This window comes from Eptatretus burgeri, unplaced genomic scaffold (assembly GCF_056783735.1).
Source record: "Eptatretus burgeri isolate ZD-2024b unplaced genomic scaffold, Ebu_testis_v1 Ebu_testis_scaffold_925, whole genome shotgun sequence".
NCBI classification, from domain to species: Eukaryota; Metazoa; Chordata; class Myxini; order Myxiniformes; family Myxinidae; genus Eptatretus; species Eptatretus burgeri.
In genome coordinates, this window is record NW_028222874.1 from 2,389 (window position 1) to 25,000 (window position 22,612).

General features: G+C 46.1%; 1 protein-coding gene across 4 annotated transcripts; it reads left to right on the forward strand.

Annotated features, from left to right (window-relative positions):
- The first annotated feature begins 1,406 nt into the window (after nt 1-1,406).
- LOC147006988 (F-box/LRR-repeat protein 4-like) lies at nt 1,407-22,596 on the forward strand. Of its 4 annotated transcripts, none has more exons than XM_085867677.1 (10): nt 1,407-1,914; nt 6,241-6,684; nt 7,933-8,314; nt 8,638-8,882; nt 9,633-9,846; nt 10,545-10,616; nt 11,213-11,347; nt 13,458-13,635; nt 20,532-20,627; nt 22,046-22,596. In XM_085867677.1, the coding sequence occupies exons 1-10, from the start codon at nt 1,826-1,828 to the stop codon at nt 22,156-22,158; spliced, it is 1,968 nt and encodes a 655-aa protein (XP_085723803.1). In that variant the 5' UTR covers nt 1,407-1,825; the 3' UTR covers nt 22,159-22,596. The 4 variants fall into 4 exon arrangements, with proteins under 4 accessions (XP_085723803.1, XP_085723806.1, XP_085723804.1 ...); XM_085867680.1 differs by having other exon boundaries at nt 1,412-1,914; nt 20,532-20,702; nt 22,046-22,595; XM_085867679.1 differs by having other exon boundaries at nt 1,820-2,046; nt 22,046-22,595.
- The last annotated feature ends 16 nt before the right edge of the window (nt 22,597-22,612 follow it).

A 22,612-nucleotide genomic window follows, 5' to 3' on the forward strand; every position in this document is an offset into this window, starting at 1 on the left:
TTGAAGTCAATTATGGAGTTCGATGAAACCCTTCTTTTTGAGTAATTTTCATCGAATCATCTCCAAACTTTGTGGGAATGTAGTAAATGGCTTAGCTCTCAGTTTATTAGTGTTTGTTTGTGATCGACCTTGACCTTCAGGGTTAGCGCCTGAGGTCGAACATATTTGACCCCAAAGTCAAATTTTCAAGTTTTAGGAACCATATCCTGTCGTACCTCAAATTGAAGTCCTCGATGAGTGTTTTCTTGATATGTCAAGCTTTAGCCATTATGACGTCATTGGGTAACGTTATGAGGCAAACACGTATTGTTCATGGTCACTCTGTAAAACGATTATCATTGGAATCTCTCGTAGGCAGATATTCCTCAAGGAGTCGCTCCTAGTGGATAGCAGTTCTGTTCACCTCAGTGTGACCTTAAATAAGTCACTCATGTTCACATTTTGGCAAGATACGGGTCATCTGACGTAAATGACCCAAACCGAGTCGCGTGAACTGAACGAACCCGCACTCGGAACTCACCATGATGTGTTCGGTGGATTCAAGACAATCCTCATGGAAACGAAGGGTTCTTCTTCCTCGCGCATTCACGTCCGTTGGAAAAGGCGCGAAGGTGAGTGACGTCATTGGCTCCGCCGAAGAGAAGAAGAGTATTTAACGTTTCGGTAACGAACTCTGGGTTTGTTAAACCTGCGATGTTTGGAGCTGTGGAGCTGCAACCGAGTGTTTGTTACACGCTTGAGTGGCGCGCCTTTTGGAATAAAGAAATACGGCACATGTGAAAGCCGGCTGTCTTGCTTGCTGGTCTCTACCTGCATCATGTACCTGCCAGCCTGCATCACCTACCTGCCAGCTGATGACAGCCTCTACCACCATCACTTGCCTGCTTTACCTGCCGTGACCACTGGCCTGTGTGCCGTCTGTTTGGTGCCACGACTACCAAAGCCAGCCATGCCCGTCGTGCCCACGCCATCACCTCGCCATCGCAGACAGGTCGGTGTTCTCTCCGTCTTGTCCCGCCTCCTTTCTGGTCTTGCACCCTCTACTCCTTCCGTGCTTTGTCCTTTTCAATTTTCTGCACGGCTCACACTTTCCATAATCAACCCCCTTGTGGTGAAACTACCTAAATCCGGGATCACTGCTCTCACCTCCACTCATTCGTTCTTCCCACCTCTGGAACAAACTTCCAACATCCTCTTCAATCTCATTCCTCCCTCCAGGCCTCCAAGACGGCTCTTCCTCACCATCTCAGAGTGTCTCCAACCCAAAACCACGATCTATTCTACCCTCGTTATCCATCTTGTCCACCCCGTGCATCCTCCCCTGCTCCCCATTGAATATTTACTATATATTACATTACACAACATGAATATTTACATAAATTGGGTAAAAGATTGGTGGATGTAATTTAACCTGAGCGAGTGTAAGTTGGTGGTGATGGGAAAGAACAATGGGCGAGCTCACGCTTGCCGAGCCAGCCGTTCCTCATCAACGGTTTTGAATGCAATGCTTGCTTGAGTGCTTAAGCCGCTTGGCGAGCGCTCTCCAAGCTGATTGGTAATGGATCAATGGAGGGATAAATAATAACTTTAACGAGGTCGTGTTAAACGTCGTGTTGATGCAACGCAGGCACGATGGCCCAGATGGCCAATTCACAGTTCACGCGCTTAACTCATTTGCAAATATCAACACCGATTTTACACGGGTCACGTGGGAAATCGAGGTTTTCCTCGATCTCGGGAAGCATTTTACGAGTAAAATGTATTCGGATAAGATGAAAGTAGGTTTTTGAGTGATGCAGTGGGTAAACGTGATGACGTCATCCGAATGCGTCAGGGGGCGGAGTCAACGGCAACGGACTTCTCCTCAAAGTCCTTCCTGGACTTTGCCGGAAAAGATCGTGAGCTCGAATCCAGGTGGCTTAAAAACGTGCACGTCTTTGCTACCTTTACCTGTACCTTCCAGGTAGTTAACCGTTGTCTCGGTTTCCCTTCTTGATCCACAATAATGAACCGAATTAGAAGACGGCGTCGTCGTCGTTTGTCTCGGTGAGGAACCGGGGGTTTCACGGGCAGATTGAGAAAGGTTTTCGGAACGGGTTCGCTGAGGGTTAAGATGTTCTCATGTTGTGAAATATCCCGCCAAACCTTATTCAAATCAATGTTATCATCGCGGAAAAAACGGTTAAACTATCCAGAGCTCGAGCAGAGTCCGACTATAAATTTACTTTCTCCACAGGAAAATTGGGGAATATCGAGTTACTTGAGAAAAACGCCTCAGGATTGTCACTGAGAGGAAAAATCGGTTAATTTATCCGGAGCGAGAGCAGAGTCCAACTATAAATTTACTTTCTCCACAGGAAAACTCGGGAATATCGAGCTACTTGAGGAAAACACCTCAGGATTGTCACTGAGAGGAAGAACCGGTTAATTTATCCGGAGCGAAAACAGAGTCCGACTATAAATTTACTTTCTCCACAGGAAAATTCGGGAATATCGAGCTACTTGAGAAAAACGCCTCAGGATTGTTACTGAGAGGAAAAATCGGTTAATTTATCCGGAGCGAGAGCAGAGTCCAACTATAAATTTACTTTCTCCACAGGAAAACTCGGGAATATCGAGCTACTTGAGGAAAACGCCTCAGGATTGTCACTGAGGGGGAAAAACCAGTTAATTTATCCGGAGCGAGAGCAGAGTCCGACAATAAATTTACTTTCTCCACAGGAAAACTCGGGAATATCGAGTTACTTGAGGAAAACATCTCAGGATTGTCACTGAGAGGAAAAACCGGTTAATTTATCCGGAGCTCGAGCAGAGTCCGACTATAAATTTACTTTCTCCACAGGAAAATTGGGGAATATCGAGTTACTTGAGGAAAACACCTCAGGATTGTCACTGAGAGGAAGAACCGGTTAATTTATCCGGAGCGAAAACAGAGTCCGACTATAAATTTACTTTCTCCACAGGAAAATTCGGGAATATCGAGCTACTTGAGAAAAACGCCTCAGGATTGTCACTGAGAGGAAAAATCGGTTAATTTATCCGGAGCGAGAGCAGAGTCCAACTATAAATTTACTTTCTCCACAGGAAAACTCGGGAATATCGAGCTACTTGAGGAAAACGCCTCAGGATTGTCACTGAGAGGAAGAACCGGTTAATTTATCCGGAGCGAAAACAGAGTCCGACTATAAATTTACTTTCTCCACAGGAAAATTCGGGAATATCGAGCTACTTGAGGAAAACGCCTCAGGATTGTCACTGAGAGGAAAAATCGGTTAATTTATCCAGAGCTTGAGCAGAGTCCGACAATAAATTTACTTTCTCCACAGGAAAACTCGGGAATATCCAGCAACTTGAGGAAAACGCCCCAGGATTGTCACTGAGAGGAAAAAACGGTGAAACTATCCAGAGCCCGAGCAGAGTCCAACAATAAATTTACTTTCTCCACAGGAAAATTCGGGAATATCGAGTTACTTGAGGAAAACACCTCAGGATTGTCACTGAGAGGAAGAACCGGTTAATTTATCCGGAGCGAAAACAGAGTCCGACTATAAATTTACTTTCTCCACAGGAAAATTCGGGAATATCGAGCTACTTGAGAAAAACGCCTCAGGATTGTTACTGAGAGGAAAAATCGGTTAATTTATCCGGAGCGAGAGCAGAGTCCGACAATAAATTTACTTTCTCCACAGGAAAACTCGGGAATATCGAGCTACTTGAGGAAAACGCCTCAGGATTGTCACTGAGAGGGAAAAACCAGTTAATTTATCCAGAACTCGAGCAGAGTCCGACTATAAATTTACTTTCTCCACAGGAAAACTCGGGAATGTCGAGCAACTTGACGAAAACACCTCAGGACTGTCACTAACTGATTCCAAAGAAAAGCTGAAGATTTTGAAATCTTTGTGACAGATCTTTACAACAACAATGGAAATACACAAAATGTTTGCGATACAAATCAATGAGAATATCGAACGGACAAGTACAAAATGGGGTGAAACGACCCCGAGCACTGAACCTCGGCTCGTCATTGTGGATCATCAGATCGTTCATTACAACAATGGACCATGTAGCCATGGAAACGTTGAATTACCCGGTGAAATAGTTCAGCATTGTACTGTACTTTACTGTGGGACACGATGCCGAAAATGTTTCCTTTCTCTTCGGAGCCAAAACGAAACACTGAGTCGTAGAGATTAATACAGAACCAGCGGAGAAAAGTATCACGGCTCGGATTAATTACCGAGTGAAAGGACAAGACTTGTGATTATCGATTGTCAAGTGATATCATGTGACAATATTGTATTTCTCTCTCTCTCTCTCTCTCTCTCTCTCTCTCTGTCTCTCTCTCTCTCTCTCTCTCTCTCTCTCTCTCTCTCTCTCTCTCTCTCTCTCTCTCTCTGTCTCTCTCTCTCTCTCTCTCTCTCTCTCTCTCTCTCTCTCTCTCTCTCTCTCTCTCTCTCTCTCTCTCTCTCTCTCTCTCTCTCTCTCTCTCTCTCTCTCTCTCTCTCTCTCTCTCTCTCTCTCTCTCTCTCTCTCTCTCTCTCTCTCTCTCTCTCTCTCTCTCTCTCTCTCTCTCTCTCTCTCTCTATCTCTCTCTGTCTCTCTCTCTCTATCTCTCTCTGTCTCTCTCTCTATCTCTCTCTGTCTCTCTCTCTATCTCTCTCTGTCTCTCTCTATCTATCTCTCTCTGTCTCTCTGTCTCTGTCTCTCTCACTCTCTCTTTCTCTCTCTCTCTCTCTCTCTCTCTCTCTCTGTCTCTCTCTCTGTCTCTCTCTCTCTCTCTCTCTCTCTCTCTCTCTCTCTCTCTCTCTCTCTCTCTCTCTCTCTCTCTCTCTCTCTCTCTCTCTCTCTCTCTCTCTCTCTCTCTCTCTCTCGCTCTCTCTCTCTCTCTCTCTCTCTCGCTCTCTCTGTCTATCTCTCTCTCTCTCTCTCTCTCTCTCTCTCTCTCTCTCTCTCTCTCTCTCTCTCTCTCTCTGTCTCTCTCTCTCTCTCTCTCTCTCTCTCTCTCTCTCTCTATCTCTCTCTGTCTCTCTCTATCTATCTCTCTCTGTCTCTCTCTCTATCTCTCTCTGTCTCTCTATCTCTCTCTGTCTCTCTCTCTCTCTCTCTCTCTGTCTCTCTCTATCTCTCTCTCTCTGTCTCTCTCTCTCTGTCTCTCTCTCTCTCTCTCTCTCTCTCTCTCTCTCTCTCTCTCTCTCTCTCTCTCTCTCTCTCTCTCTCTCTCTCTCTCTCTCTCCCCTCTCCCTCTCTGTGTCTCTCTCTCTCTCTCTCTTTCTCTCTCTCTCTCTCTCCCCCTCTCTCTCTTTCTCTCTCCGTCTCTCTCTTTCTTTCTCTCTTTCTTTCTCTCTCTCTCTCTCTCTCTCTCTCTCTCTCTGACTGTCTCTGTTATAGTGGGTGGTTTGCCATTGCCTTCCCAACAGTAGTTGGGGCAGGAATTTGGAATTTGTTTAGGGTGCCAGCACTGGCTCGCCTATCACTTTTCACGTAATGTCGGCTGACTGTACCCCGTTTAACGTCCATCCGAGGGATGGCACACACATTGATGAATCACCCTGCCTGGGAAACACCAGGATGAAAGTTTCGAGCTGGGTCTGGATTCGAGCCCAGGATAGACAGCTTGGAAGCGAGTGTGCATACCTCGAGGAGTCTCGGGCATCCTGCCAGCCGATCAGGTTGTTTAAACTTTCTTCATGGAACAAGATGATTTGTAATACCGGCTTCCACCTGGTGGTGCTATCGGATGCCCCTTGCTCGGATGCAGTGCCTCCTGTCATCAACATGGCCGACATGATCTTCCCTCACTATTTGTAGATCTGTGAAACGTCATTTTCACATCTTCACAAGGGCTAGACTTGTCGGCTAGATTTTGTTTTTCTCGACATTAAACATTGTATTTATATTTTCACTCGTAATATGCTCAACACATTCTTCAAAGCTGCAAAAGTTTGATTTTGTAAATCAATATGGGTGGCAAATATAGATTCTCGTAGATCTAGGGAAGCATTTGACCAGTAAAATGGACGATGATAAGATTGGAGTCGGTTTTTGAGTGATGCAATGAGGGAAAATAAGTTATGACATAATCTGACTTCGTGATAACAACTACACAACAGGTGCAAGAAATAAATGATCACGTGATGTGTGTGTGCTGGATTGTGATTGTGGTTTTCATTCCATCTACTGTAAATATTACACTCGCATGTTGAGTCTGCTCTGCACTCTGCACTTCCTGTTCAACAGGACCTGGAGAAACGAGAAGCGTGGAGATGGACTCAAACTGCTGGAGGACCAGGAAGGTTTGTTAACTCGGCCGTGTCATCGCAAGCTGTCTCAGTACGTGAGCCAAGTCCTGGACCTGAGCTCCCAATATGGAGGATACTATTCCCTCTCGTACTCCATGCACAACCTGCCGGGTCCACCTCACTTATATCCCCTCGCCGGGGACTTCATGCACTCAGCCTTGCCAAGAACGTTCGGGACGTGGTGGGACCACTTGTCCCGATGGACACCGGCACGTTGTCCCAAGAATCCCGAGTGGTTTAGAAGCCAGGATTTTGTCGAGCTACTTTTTGACGAGCCCGTTTTCCCGACCAGGGTCTCGGTCTTCGAGACGTACCACCCCGGCTATGTGGTTCGGATTCTGGCCAGGTCCTGGGATGAAGGTGAAGAATCTGATGTGTACAGGTACCAATGACCCTTTTTGTTTAAATCTCCAACGAGTCTTGAAGTCTTTATGCTCGCGAGTCCAAAAGGGACGAAATGACCAATAATTATCGTTTGCTTCGGGAGTACATTGAGCCTCTGACCGGTCTTACACGACTATAACGGGATTTCACTAACATCTTCGTTGTTGAAATGGATTAGTTACCTGTTTTTTTTTTATTATTAAACATTTGATCCACAGGTAGTAGACAAGATAATGGAAACACCTGGGTAAACGAGGGTCCCCATGTTTATTGAATCAAAGCGGTGGTCAGGTGTCCAATCAAAGCGGGACACGTTGGGACCCGGTCATCACTGCCAGCGGTTATTAAGTGACGACCGAGCGGTGGAGAAATGTGATGCGGTCAGATGAGTCATCCTTCACCTCAATCGCTTGAAGTGTTCTCGACAAACGGAAGAGCGCACGTCCGGTGCCAACCTCAAGAACTCCACAACCCTGAGTACTTGGTCCCAACAATGAAGAGTCCTGGTGGTTCTTTAATGTTGAGGAGGTGCATTCTCCTGGCATGGTTTGGATGACGTCATTCCCTTCGAAGAAAAGTACTTACTAAGTGATCATCTTCACCCCGTTGCAGCATTTCTTTCGGGGGGAGGGGGGGGAGGGTCTTCCATAATGACAATTCCCCCCATCCACAGAGCATGTGTGTTCGCCCGACGGTTTGATGAGCATGACCTTCTCAGTCTCCAGATCTGGACCCAATCGAGCATTGATGGGATATTGAGGATATTGAGGATATTCTGTTGATTGACTTTCTCGTGGAAGAATGGCGTCACATCCCTCCTGAAGAATTCCACACGCTGGTGGACTCTATGCCGCGGCGCTTACAGGCCGTACCTGCCGCACCTGGTGCCACAACACCCCGTTAAGTGACCTTACATTGGTGCTTCCATTTTTTTTTGTCCACCACCTGTACGTTTTCAAAAATGTCTCTTCCTTCCTCCAACTCCCTATCGTCAATCCCCACATCCTCTGCTCCTCACCACAGCGATAAGGGGATCGCTGTGTAAATTTTGAATACACCGTAAAGTTTCATTCATTTATTTGTTAATTTATTTGATAACGGGAGTGTCGTCCTTTCACGCATCCGTTCTGTATCAAATTGGAGGTTTTGTACGACATGAGCCACACCCGAACACACGATGTCTACTTCATGGTAAAAATCAAAAGGACGCTCCTCAAAAGGTATCCTTTGGTGATGTGCGATGCAGGTGGCGGACGCTGTGGTCCGGCCCTGCGGACCCCAATCTTCCATCGGACGTCCCTTACAATTTTTCCCCAAAGATACAACCACCGGGTTTTGCGACGAACGTCCTCCGTCTGGAGTTCAACTGCTCCCTGAGCGATTACTACACGGAACTGGACTCTGTTGTTCTGCTCGGTATCCCGGTGGACATGAAGAAACCAAAGACGATCGAGAGTGAAGATCTTGCTGAGTCAGAGAAACTTCGGCAGAAGCGAAACAGGATGGAAAGAAGGACGAGACGAGATCTGGTCAAAGGGATGGAGGAAGAAAGGAGGAGGGCAATCGAAGAGGAAGGGAAGCTTTCCCACTTCACAAACAATGGATATTTTGACCTTTTACCTTTCGAGGTGAGTTTGTGAACCCCTTACTCGTCATCTTTTCTTCTTCTTCTTTTGAAACTTGCTTTTCCAGATCACATCATCTCATTGTTTGGCTTCAGAATGGTTTCAGACGATGGCGTCATCAGTGAAATGGCTGTCCAAGTCTGTTTGTGTTTGGAAGTCCTTGATGGCTTCACCAGTGGTTACCTGGGTTGTTTTAAGGGTAACTGGTTTATCATTTGATGGACATCCTTGACTATCTGGACAGTGACAGCCGGTCAAGTTGATGCACTGATGATAATAATTCAATCGATGATTTTTTTGTTGTTGCTGCCTCACTTCCACGACAGATTATCGAAATTATTTTATCTCACCTGACGCTCCCTGACCTGTGCCACCTCGCTCAAAGCAGCCGTACCCTGCGCGACTACTGCTACAACCCTTCCATGTACAAACACCTGGACCTCAAGCCTTACTGGCCATCTCTCTGCGAGGAGGACCTTCTGGCTTTGAAGCCTCGTCTCACCCACGCACGCTCGCTCGGTCTCTCGTGGACCGGAAACAATGGTGGCTTCAGTGCTACGGTCCTTCAAAAGTGAGTAATTCAATGCAAAGTTAGTAATCGATGGCCTGGGTTTCGGTGAACCGTCTCCACTTTGTTTGTGGTGAGGATGTTGAGGTCACGGAGAGATCCACTTACCTTGGCAGTGATATTCATGTCTCTGCTGGCTGTGAGCCAGAGGTCAACAGACATCTGGGTCGGGCCTGGGGAGTCATGGATTCACTGGATCATGGGGTGTGGCGCTGCCGGTACCTGTGAGGGAGGACGAAAGTCCGAGTCTTCATGTCCTTGGTGCTTCCAGTCTTGCTCTATGGATGTGAGACTTGGACTCTGACCTGGGATCTGAGACGGTGACTAAATTGTTTTGGTGTCGGGTCTCTTCAGAGAATCAATGGCTATCGCTGGTCGGACTTTGTGTCCAACAAGCGGACGTCTCCGGACGTCCATCAGCATCGCAATGTTCGTCGCTTTGACGAACGAGGCATTCGATAACATGAGCGAGGAGAGTGAAAAAATAAACTTTATCGTTAAGTAATCGTTGCGGCTTGTTCCAAGTGAAGACATTGTTGAGCAGGCCCAAAAAAAAAAAAAGGCAAATTAAGACCCCAGCGAGGGACAGCGAGGTGACCCATCATTCGCCTTAAGACCCCAGAGAGCGAGGTGGCCGAGGATATGCCTGATAAAGGATATAATTAAATTAATTAAATGGCTTTGAAGTTCGTCTTGTCTCTCACGGCTTTGTCTGAAACACCGTCCCAACGTCTTCCTGCGGTTCTTTTACAGTTTCCTGGCTGGGTGGTCTGAGCACCTACTGCACCTGGAGCTGGCGAACTGCCATTGGATCACAAATGATTCCTTGGAATCTGTAACCATGTTCTGCCCGAACCTTCGTTACCTGGACCTGTCATCGTGTGACCGAATACCACCTGGGGAATTCAGGCAGCTCTCCTCCTTGCAGAAGCTGCAATGCCTCGTCCTGTACCGAACGCGGATCAATGTGAGCTGTTCACCTCGTTTATGCTTTCGTTTTACGATCTCTCTCTCTCTCTCTCTCTCTCTCTCTCTCTCTCTCTCTCTCTCTCTCTCTCTCTCTCTCTCTCTCTCTCTCTCTCTCTCTCTCTCTCTCTCTCTCTCAGCTTTGTTGATTATCAAGCCATTGTCGGTAAATCTTGATTTTTCATGGCAATGTGAACTTGAGACCTCTCCCCTCCCCCTTCCTTCCCCCCCCTCCAGGGCAAGTGGATTTAATGTCTAACGCAGACGCGATGAGAAATGTGAAACCAAAATTAAACACAAGGAACATATGAAGCGGGAATTTCGTACCTTTCCCGTTTACTCTCCTTGCGTATCCCATTGAAGCAGGCAAGGTCGATGTGGCCTTGGCAGTACCTTCATGGTCTTCATGGTTAATCTTCATGGTCGCCTGCTTGTGAGAATTTTTGTTGAATCTCCATGAGATTTGCAAAGGAGATTGCCGGGTTAACGTCACCTCCGTGATGCATTACCCCCTGCTGCCACAATGGCTTTTCGATCCTCAGACTGGTTCTCAGATCTTTAAACTACACGAAGCGTTTAGTTCTGGAATAAGCTCCCGAAGTGAGTGTTTTTCTGTGTCGTTGTGTGTGCTCCGTGGATGGGAAGGGGATTATTTTAACCAGGGTTGAAGGATGACGTCGTACTCCCATCTTGTTTCAGACGGAGAGTCTCCTGTGGATCACTTACAAGTGCACGGAGTTGAGGCACCTCAACCTCGGAGACTGTTGCGAGGTATGTACACCCCTTTGTCCCACCGCAGTGGTGTTTTGACAGTCTAGCGATAGTCCTGCACGATTGTCAAGAGAAACGGATTCACTTTCTGCTTGGGATGAGTTCATCTGATTTGTTCGATGTTTCGTTTCCTCGTCACATAAACATTAACACGGTCGATGTGTGGTTATGATTATGGACGATGAGCTCCAGGCGCTGCTCATCCCTGCATCGAATCCATGGTTTGCAATCCACGCAGTTAAAAAAAAAAAAATCCCTTTTGAACTTTCATCGCTGCAAAAATAAAGGAAAATGTTTAAAATTTTCATTTTTGGGTTTTTTGACCCCGCCCCAAAGGGGGCGTGGCGAATAATGACACCGCTCTGACGTCATCTTGCCATGCGGTGATCTCAAGTACCAAGTTTGGTGAATTTGTGCCAATCTGTTTCGGAGGAGAAAGCGTGACGGACGGACGGACACACAGAGCCACTGATGACATCGTTGTTGTAGATTTGTTTGAGTTTGAAGGTCTCGGGCGTTTTAGGATTCGCAGAAGCGTTTCCTTTCCCTGCAGCAATGGGTGTCACGATGCATGTTCCTCGTCTTCCCAACCTCAGATGAAAAATCCGAACACGGTGTTATACTTTCTGGCCTCGAACTGCCAACAGCTTCGCTCACTCGACATGTGGAGATCATCTCAGCTGACCCACGTCGGATTGACATATCTGACGACCTGGTGTAAGAACATTGAGGTACATGGCGTGACAGTAACATGGACACAATGTTTGAAAGTTTCTGTTCTTAGCCCCTGTTGGACTTCATTAGGATACGGTGCTTATGGATTTGGTCTCGATTTTCGTGTCCGTGCGTGCGTGTGTGTGTGCGCGACCGCAACCATTTCTCGGACACGCATTCACCCGTCTTGTTCAAACTTGTCTCACAGAAAACGAATGATGGTTTCCATGAGCACGCCATTGTTTTTCGACATCAGATCCAAGATGGCCGACTGGCGGCTATTTTGTTCTTTTGATGTGTCCCCAACCATTTCTCAGACATGCATTGTCCGATATTTTGTTTTTTTTTGGTATCCATTGTCGAGGCTCGTGTGAGAGCCAACACACCGCACAACAAGGGGGGTGAAAACATAACCTCCATCCACCTTCGGTGGCGGAGGTAAAAATCTCTCAAACCGCCCAACCGATCGAAGCAAAACTTTAACTGCGTCATCAACAAATCGGTCACGTGTTTTGGCAGCCATGTTGGATTTGGGTGAACACCTTCAAAAATCTTCTTCTCTCAAACCACCCAATCCTCCCCTCATCCCACCCCCGGCACCCAAGCCCTTCCCTTTTTCTTCGTTTTAAATACTCTTTTTTTCTTCCTTTCAGTATCTATCTATAATTCCAGCAATCTGTGTGTGTGTGTGTGTGTGTGTGTGTGTGTGTGTGTGTGTGTGTGTGTGTGTGTCTGTGTGTGTGTGTGTCTGTGTGTCTGTGACCGCTGTTTCTCGACAACCACTGGTCCGATCTCATTGAAACTTGCCAGATATATTGCTGGGGACCTGAGGACGTGCCTTTTCAAGGTTTGATATTAATCGGATAAGAGCTTCCCAAGTTATGGCCATTTATTTACCAACCAATGACAGGACACGGTGCTGCGTGGGCGTGGCCGATGGGGAAGAGAACCTCAGCCGCGTTCCCCATTACGGCTTACAACGTACGGACTTCCGGATAGTGATGGCTTACTGTATTCTAATGATTTCTCGATTTCTTATGCACATTTATAGATAAACACAATACCCCCCCAAGTTATGATCGTTTTCATATTGGAGGGTGTATAAATTTCGGTAACATCAGAGTGAGCTGGTATGCTCCGAACCAGGAAGTAAATTTATTTTTCTATTCTCTACTCTTTGTGTTTTTACTTGCGATGACATTGCGAAAAGGCAAAATACGTTGGCGCTAATTGAATAATTGGCCATTAAAACTAATTTGCGAATAATCGTAACTGTGATATGCGAACTTCTGGGCCAAGCACGTACGGGTATGTGAGAGCGATGGAACGGCCTGTGTGGTTGTTGTTTCTTGGTCGCAGTTTGAATTTTATTTTATTTTTTTAAGGGCAGATACAAGTCAATCTATTATTCCAGCAATCTTGTGTTTGTGTGTGTCTGTGTGTCTGTGACCGCTGTTTCTCAACAACCACTGGTCCGATCTAATTGAAACTTGCCACGTATATTGCTGGGGACCTGAGGATGTGCCTTTTCAAGGTTTGATATTAATCGGACAAGTGGTTCCCAAGTTATGGCCATTTATTTACCAAACCAATGACAGGACACGTTGCTGCGTAGGCGTGGCCGTTGGGGAAGAGATCCTCAGCCGCGTTCCCCATTACGGGTTACAACGTACGGACTTCCGGATAGTGATGACTTACTGTATTCTCATGATTTCTCGATTTCTTGTGCGCATTTATAGATAAACACAATGCCCCATTCCAGTCGTCGTTTACGAGAGCGAAGGAACGGCCTGTGTGGTTGTTTGAAAGTTATTTTTATTTTGCACGTATGGCCACGCACGTACGGGCACGCGAGAGCGAAGGAACGGCCTGTGTGGTTGTTGTTTCTGACTGGCGTTTTGAAATTAATTTTTTATTTTTTATTTTTTGCACATACGGCCACGCACTCGTCTTGATAAATTAGAATACAGAATGGTTTTGTTGAGCTGGTTAGTTTGTAAAGTTACATGTTTTTCTGAAAAACTCTTGTGGCTGTCATGCCTCTCTAATTGTACAATGCAGTTCTTGAATTAATGGGAATTTTAAAACTGCACGCAACACTCATGTTGATGTCATTGTTCCACACAGGACCTGGACCTTGGCTGGTGTACGAATGTGCGGGCAGAAAGTGGCGCTCTCGTCGAGATGGCGCGACAGCTGCCCAGACTGCGCCGGCTGGTGTTAACGGCTAACCGCTCCGTCAACGACACTGACCTCGAATCGCTCGCCAATCACTGCCCTTTACTGGAGCACCTGGACGTACTGGGTACGGTAATTCAGGGGATCATGGGAAATGGCATGGATAGATCCAAGAGGGCCACAGAGGTTGCTCGATGCGGAAGGAAAATTAAAAATTGCAAGTGGACACGAGAACGGCACTCGGTGGAGTGCGTACCTCCTCCAGGCTGAAAAATTCTCGTATCCGGATCCGGATCGGGACCAAAATTGAATCAATTAGTCCTTATCACACACCCAACCTGTCTACCAAGTGAGGTTCGAATCCATGGATAACTTTTTCAGATATCCTGCTCACAGACAAACAAATAGACAAACTGTTCAGCCTAGTGGATGTTTATGCGCCGCGCTTCCGAGTGCCGTTGTACTGTAGTTTCGTACTGTGTTAACTGCATACCTAAGTTCCAGATAACTGAGCTCTCTTCACCCTTGTTTGTCATTCATCCGAGCGATTATATCCACGTGCGTGTGGCAGGTGCCCCCCTCGTGACCTCTGCAGGGCTTTTCCACCTGCTCGATACCTGTCAGCACATGCACTTCCTCGACATTTCATTCTGCCCCCTGTTGGACAAGGCGATGGCCATCCAAATGAGAAATAGCTTTCCACACGTCTCCATCAAGTACACCAGCAGCTGGTGAGGTCACATAACCCGTTCAGAGCTACAAACACACCTGAGAAGGAACTCTCTGATCCATGCATGAGAAACCGATTACATCATGTCGGTTGAGGATCGTCCGACCACTGAACTGAAAACGAAATGTACAAGTGTGACATGATCAGCACGTTTATCAAACATCATGTTTTATTGGAGATTTGCTGAAAGGACTGCTTTTTGTCCGTCACCATAATGTACTGAACGTTCAAATTGACAAATGTTGTGCCAATAAATGTTCCCAAACTAAGAACACACCGTTCTTGGAGTGTTATTCTTTCACCTTTCACCCCTGCGGCTTTTGACAACAGATACAAAGGCTCTTTGTTTTATTCTCCACGTATGGGCCAAGGTTCGTGGAGGATCTGCAACACAAATCGTGCACACACGTGCAGACAAATACACGAGACAGCACCGGACAATTTCGCACAAACACGGCCGCTGAGCTTGGGGTGAGTGACGTCACTTCCCGGGGGCACTGCCATCTTTTTTGACGTCACTTTATTCGCCGCACTCAGTGGGGCAGTCGAGAGATTTCCTCATCATGGATTCCAACCTACGGGATTTGTCCACGCTCTATCCTTTCAATGCTGAGCGTCCAGCGTGGAAGCAGAGCGTACCATTTTTTTTAGTCGTGTGTGTGATTCTGCCAAGGTCGGAATTGAACCGCCAACCTGCCAGACTCAGGGTTGATGCTCCAACTGTTCTGACACAGAGTCTGAAAGTCTTTGTGGGCGAGTCCACGTTTCGTTGGGCATGTTGGTGAGAAATTATCAAGGTTGTCCTGGACTGAGATCGTGGAGTCGTGGCTTGGGATACCAGGCTTGACTCGGACAACACCAGTTGGTTGTGCCATTCGATTCATGATGCAAAGTTCATCTACTCGACTGGAAGAGAGAGGTTGGTCCGGCTGTCTGACGACATTTTTCTCAGAAACGGCCGAACGGATCATCGTCAAACTTTCAGAAGTTCATCAGTTGGTGATTTCGGGGAACTAATTATTTTTTTGAAAAATTTGAAAAACAAACTTTTATTTTTTTGGAATTATTTTTTAATCACTCGATGGAGTGCCGAAGCCTTTGGAGCTATATCAAAGGTAATATTAAATGATCCCCGACCCCATTCCTTAGTGGATGTAGAGAAGTTTCTTTAGCCCCCCCCCAACACAATAAATTTTTTAAAAATTGATTTCTTCAAAATGCCGAGAGGATGAGAACAGAAACGGGTAACGCTGCGAGTATCCTGTCAGAACCGAGTTCCAGGCAGACTCGGAACCGAATGATGATTTGGAATTCTTCAGCATTTCAAACATCCAACACACAAAAAAGTCTTCAAAGATGAAGGAAACGATCCAATGTGTTTTCAAAGAAGAGAAACTCGCCACAAACAACTCTGCATGTAAGAGGCACCGCCAGTGAAGAAGATATGAAATACTGACAGTTTGGGTCAGGAGACAGGAGAAAGTAATTATGTAGGAGACGAAACGGAGGAGGCAAAGGAGAGAAAGGCTGTCTCCTGAACTGCTCAATTTAATGTTGTGCAAGAAAGGCACATTCTCTGAATTTCATGTGACAAAGTTAATTTTAAAACTGACTCAAACAGTAAAGGAGGAATCGGGAGTCCACGATATGCTGAGAGTGGGATACTTCAGCGACCACATTCACTGACGAAAAAAAAAAAAAAAACCAACTTCACCTCGCTGTATGTTGGTTGCTGTAATCGACTGACTTGTAGAATCTACTGCCCTGCTGTTGTCTTGGAGATGACTTCAAAGCAGGCATCTCCTTGCTGGCCTTATCGAAAAGGCAGCCTGCCCGTTCTTCCACTCTCTCCTCACATGCTTCCAGTCACTCATTGTCCTTTTGAGCTTGGATAACTCCAATTCAACCTCCCTCTGAGACAGCTTGATCTGTGGACGAGGGTTGTTCTCCATGTTGGGGTGTAACAAAGCTTTCACCCTCTGAGGACTTTTGCGACACAATTGGCCTGTCGGATTCATCCGATGTGCACCGACTGGACAAAATCTTTTGAAAATGATCACAGTCAACCTTTCACCCATTTATAACCTGCTGTGGTGTATTTTACAAACTGGTTACCTGAGATGAGTTGTCAACTTAAGAGTCGTGAGTTAACGACTCTGATCTACACAATTATATTTTCGTCACTGATCTACACAAAATACCCCATCATGACAAATTGAAAACATGTTTTTGGAAATTTTTACAAAAAAAAACTGAAATGTCTTGCAACAATAAGTATTCAACCCCTTCACTATGCCATTCCAAATTGAGCTCAGGGCGTCCAATTTCCTTTGGTCATCCTTGAGATGTCTCCACAACTTTCTCCCTCGTATTTCTCCCTGGTTAATCCCACCTCCGGTATGACAGACCTGAGCCTCGTCCTGGTGGAGGAGTTGCTCTCTTCATCAAAGACTATATTCCTCACTCTCCAGTCTCCATGCACTGCTCTCACTCCCCCACACCCTCCAAGAATACCTCTGACCACGGCTTCCCTTCATTCCCACCTCATGTATATATGTGTGTTGTTCCGTCCACCAAACAGTGATGACTCAATTTACACCTCACTCTCCGAAAACATGGACCAACTTCTATCCTCTCATCCCAACTCTCTCTTCCTCATATGTGGTGACTTCAACTGCCATCATGACAGTTGGTTGGGTGTGGGTATCTCCGTCCCCTGCCATGATACTTCAGCAAAAGACTTCTGCGACTCATTGGGAGTGACTCAATCGGTCAACTTCCTGACCGGGATCTCAACCAATTATATCGACGGAAAAGTGATAATAAGGGCAGAACAAATTTGAAATATTTTTTTTTTGAAAAAAAAATTTTTTGACGAGATCGACTACCATGGTTTTGTGGCTACAGTGTGGGGCAGTTCCCACCTGGCTACCACACCGAAATCTCCAACTGCGGGATGGGAAATCGTTGATGGTCACTGTCGAGTCATCTGGTTTTATGGACATCAACTGCCCCAGGTGCTTGTTCCAGAAATACCAGTTGAAATGGACGCTGACGGTGATCCATCCAGAACGGATGATCTGATGATCGATTCATCATCTGAAGGTGAAGCAAGAAGTGATGACGATGATGATGAATGATCATGATAGTGATAATTCTGAAGGGTGAATGAACCAAAATACCTGAAATGTCAAGCCTGTTTCGGTGGGCCGAGATCCTCAAAGTTATTTTTACTTTGTAATGGTCAGTAATTTTTATTCGTTATAGTCTCTGATATGTAGCACGTTTACTTTTTGATAACCTATCATGTTCTTCTTATAGCTGGCTCTGATTCAGAGAACAAGTTCAGAAGTGGAGTCGAGACACGCATCAGGGGTTTGTTAAAAAAAAATGTATCTGTTCGTGAACCAGACGTAGACCCATCTTCGAGCACATTCGACAGATTTCTTATATCATTCTGTGTTTACGGCATTGTCATGTCATCTCCCTCTGACTGTTAGCACAGGGACCATATTTTGTAGTAAACTAATAAAACTCATCATGACAGTGACAATGCATCGTATCGTCACCCTCTTCCTCTTCACTTTCAATTTCCTTCTGCAATGTTCATTTTTCGACCCCCAATGTGTTGAATTGTCCCCCGGTTATCACAACATGGCCCATCAGTGGATATCCAATCGATTTCACTGAGAATGATGTGTGTTCATCTTGCCTTGATATCACTTGCGTTTGATGATCATCGTGCCACATATTTTACAATACACATGAGAATCAACATGGACTACACCCGCGTCATCACTTTCTTTTCATTATCTCAATGTGCCCTCTGCCTCTCGTGTTTCCTTCTCCGGCTATGTGAAGACCCTTGCGCCCTTAAGACCCTTCTTATCCGTAAACCCCAGACAAAAATCGTTCTTCGGTGATGAATTTAGTTGGTGGATGGGTGAAGCAATCTTGTGAGATCAGAACGGGTGTTGGGCGCCAATTTGAGATTGAACTCTTAATGAACCCTTAATTAGCCCTTTCTTATCCGTTAACCACAGGGATTAAAACTTCTTAACAAATGTAATTAAAACACATGTCACAATGTGTGTCCAAATACCGAAGGGGCAGTTTGGGCGCGATGTTTACATTGGAAGGGCAAGAAGGGTCTACTTGAAGGATCAAATAATCCTTAACTCCAAGAAAGCCGCACTTAAGAAATCACTTTTTATGAATCGGATGGTCTTCACTGGTCAATGAGATCAACAAACATTTTGGGCGCAAATTTGAGAATGAAGCTCAGCCAGCTCTCGAACTAACCGTGAAGCTCTCTCGAATATAAAGGGCGCGAGTGAAGAAGATTCGCGGTGAGTGTGAGTGAAGAAGATTCGCGGTTCGATGTGAGTGAAGAAGATTCTCGGTGAGTGTGAGTGAAGAAGATTCTCGGTTTGCTGTGAGTGAAGAAGATTCTCGGTTTGCTGTGAGTGAAGAAGATTCTCGGTTCACTGTGACTGAAGAAGATTCTCGGTTCACTGTGAGTGAAGAAGATTCTCGGTTCGCTGTGAGTGAAGAAGATTCTCGGTTCGCTGTGAGTGAAGAAGATTCGCGGTTCGATGTGAGTGAAGAAGATTCTCGGTTCGTTGTGAGTGAAGAAGATTCTCGGTTCACTGTGAGTGAAGAAGATTCTCGGTTTGCTGTGAGTGAAGAAGATTCTCGGTTCACTGTGAGTGAAGAAGATTCTCGGTTCGCTGTGAGTGAAGAAGATTCTCGGTTCGCTGTGAGTGAAGAAGATTCTCGGTTCGATGTGAGTGAAGAAGATTCTCCGTTAGTTGTGAGTGAAGAAGATTCTCGGTGAGTTATGAGTGAAGAAGATTCTCGGTTTGCTGTGAGTGAAGAAGATTCTCGGTTCGCTGTGAGTGAAGAAGATTCTCGGTTCGCTGTGAGTGAAGAAGATTCTCGGTTCGCTGTGAGTGAAGAAGATTCTCGGTTCGCTGTGAGTGAAGAAGATTCTCGGTTCGCCGTGAGTGAAGAAGATTCTCGGTTCACTGTGAGTGAAGAAGATTCTAGTTCACTGTGAGTGAAGAAGATTCTCGGTTCACTGTGAGTGAAGAAGATTCTCGGTTGACTGTGACTGAAGAAGATTCTCGATTCGTTGTGAGTGAAGAAGATTCTCGGTTCGCTATGAGTGAAGAAGATTCCCCGTGATGCACACACATGGTCCACCCAGTTGTGGTGTTGCTGGTTTTTCCGTTGACGCCACATTCTCCGATCTTGTCCTTTTGTCACAGTTCTGTTTTCCCCGTGTTCCTCTCAGCTTCTGTAGCTCGTTCGATCGTCCGTCATGGTGAAGCTCACCTTGGAGTCCCTTCGGGGACACAAAGCACTGAAGGTCGACCCTGAGCAGGCCGTCCTCGTTGCTGAGATGCGCTCCCTGCTCATGACGCAGGTTCGGAATCCATTTCGTGACCAAAGATCCCGTTTTAATGTTGTTCACCAAACGTTTCCTCTCATGGAGCTTTATTTATCACCTTTCCTTTCAACACCCCCCCCCCGTGTTGCCATGTCAACGTTTGTTCACAACCATTGAGGACGTTTGGTGACGGTGAAATGGTTTAACGTCTTCTTCTTCCTCCTGAAAATGTTCTTCTCGCTGCTTGTACTTCTTCTTCTTCTTCTTTTTATCTTATTCTTCATCTTCTTATTATTTTGACTTCAGTGAAACGTCATAAAGATCGTCGTGAGCCAAGATCAAGCCGTGGACAAAGGCACAAACACATGAACAAGGTGGAAAGGAGGGGAAACTGCCAGAAAGAGGGAAACAAGGAAAGGACGCTTTGGAACAAGAACGAACGAACGGAAAAACAGAAGGAAGAAAGAAAAAGAAAGTCTCGGCCCAGATGTGGCGAAATGACTGCGGAGTGCAGCACGGCAACGATGGACCAAAATTACTTTGTTATCTACACACCTTGTTAGTTGCTCTCGTTTTAAACATTCCTTTCACCGTCGGTTGCTTGAATTGCAAGCCTGAATTGTAGCTGCTCGCAATCAATGGCTCAAAACTAAATTCACGAACACACTGCCATTCAAACCCAACGATTATATCAACCAACTTGCAAAATAAAAATGTGGCCGAATGTCGATCTGCTTGCTTTCAGGTCGTACGAGCACAGGTATGAATCCTGCATTGTGTTGAGTGTGGATACACCCTTTGCATTGAGCTCTCCAGTGAGCTTGAGGACCAATTGGTTCCGTATTGAGAAGGTAGGATGTAGATTGCAATTTCTAATTGACCATGCCTTGTGCTTCACCAGGATGTGGAAGAGATGACGGTGCCCTTTCGCCAAAGGAGGAACTGCTGCAGATTCTTCCTGGTGTTGAACCTGGCACTGATGCTTGCTGGACTTGTGGTGATCCTCGCACGTCTTTATCGCAACAACTACACCTTTGCTGGTGACGATCACTTGAAAGGGTCTTTGCCCTTGGTGAGGATTTGGCCAAGCATCTGTTGAGCTCAGATTGTGTAATTGTGGACCGCACACTCGTTCTCTTCATGGAGTTGACATGATAAAGTTGTCTCACCAATCTCGGTACAGCTGAGGTTAATAAATAATAAATAAATAAATTCAATTCTCTGAAAGCCAAGATATCGTACAGTGCAATCGAGATCCAAGATTCCATCATCAAGAGAGGGATATTATCTTGATGTAAACTCCGGAAACAAGATGTACGAGAAAATATATTTTCATGGAAAAATCATTGCCCTGAAGGTTTGAACAGACTCCTGGGTCTCACCATCAGCCATGATCTTTGTTGGGCAAAGCACATTTCAAATTTGGCCTCCAAAGCCAGCCGCCGACTGAGCATCCTCCATCGCACAAGGTCCTTCCTTGTCACACCTGAACTCCCATCCACCGACAGGGCCTTCATCTGCAGCTTTATGGAACACCACTCTCCTTTCTGGTCTTGCCCCCTCTGCGCTTTAGAATGCTTTGGCTTTCCATGTTTCGATTTACCCGTCGATCGCATCACGTGCCTGCTGGTTGAATGGTTTGCATTGGCGGGAACAATCGTCTGGGTGACAGACGGACGGTTGTTCTTTAACAGTCAGGAGGTGCGTCTGGTGTTTAAAGGATGAATGTCGTCATCATTGGTTAGATATTTATCAGTATGCCGTCCTGATGAGGGCAAATAAGGCCGAAATCCGGATAGGCGGCTCCGTTTGATGTTTAACTCATGTTGACCATGTAATCTTTGTCTGTTTCACAAGAGTTGTCTGGCCGAGGCCTCTGGGTTGGAGGCGACGCTTTGATGTAGGACGATGTCCACTGCAGATCGGGGGAGTGCTCGTCACACTCCACGTTTCAATGCATATATATATATATATATATATATATATATATATATATATATATATATATGTCGTGGAAAGGGGTGAATTGAGGGTGGGTGGGGGAGGAGGGGGGTAATCTTCAAGGATTCATTGAGGAATGGGGGAGGGGTGTTCGTGTTAGGTGAGGGGGGATTATTATATCCAGGCTGAATGTCAACGAGCCAGATGTATTTTTTTTTACTGATGAACAATGGTGACAAATTGGCAAAAATCCATTATCTTCACCATCACTCACTCACACACACACACACACACACACACACACACACACACACACACACACACACACACACACACACACACACACACACACACACACACACACACACAGATGTTGTTTCCCTAGATGTCATCCTTTCACCAGGCATAATTGTCAGTCATTCAGTCACGCCAAGTGACCAACTCGTGACGTTCTGCTTGCCTGTCATTGGACAGGAACCCCACGTGTTTCATTGTGGCTTGACGTACACCGATGGACAACATGGTGGCCTGCCGGTCACGAAGGATCTCGAACACGCAGGACGTGTCTTGCCACTGAAATCCGTTGAGGAGGATGTCGAGATCGACATTGAGCACAATGTTGAGATCATCCGTCTGGCAGGACCTGGATTTTCAGAGAGCAACCAAGCAAACATCGTGCACGACTTTCACCGGGTACATACCTGAATGGATCTGACTTTCACCGGGTACGCACCTGTATGGATCTGACTTTCACCGGGTAGGTACCTGTATGGATCTGACTTTCACCGGGTACGCACCTGTATGGATGACTTTCACCGGGTACGTACCTGTATGGATCTGACTTTCACTGGGTACGTACCTGTATGGATCTGACTTTCACCGGGTAGGTACCTGTGTGGATCTGACTTTCACCGGGTACGTACCTGTATGGATCTGACTTTCACCGGGTACGTATCCATAGTGGTTTTGTTTGCCTCACCCCGACAGCTTCTCCGATTGGTTGATGGCTGTTGCGGGTAATTATGCACGCATTAATTATAT

Bases quoted from the DNA above. Each gene is read 5' to 3' on its own strand.
- LOC147006988 (XM_085867677.1), top strand. From the start codon at position 1,826: ATGCGTCAGGGGGCGGAGTCAACGGCAACGGACTTCTCCTCAAAGTCC. The intron at 1,915-6,240 runs GTGGCTTAAAAA...CCTGTTCAACAG, and splicing joins GATCGTGAGCTCGAATCCAG to GACCTGGAGAAACGAGAAGC. The intron at 10,617-11,212 runs GTATGTACACCC...TCCCAACCTCAG, and splicing joins ACCTCGGAGACTGTTGCGAG to ATGAAAAATCCGAACACGGT.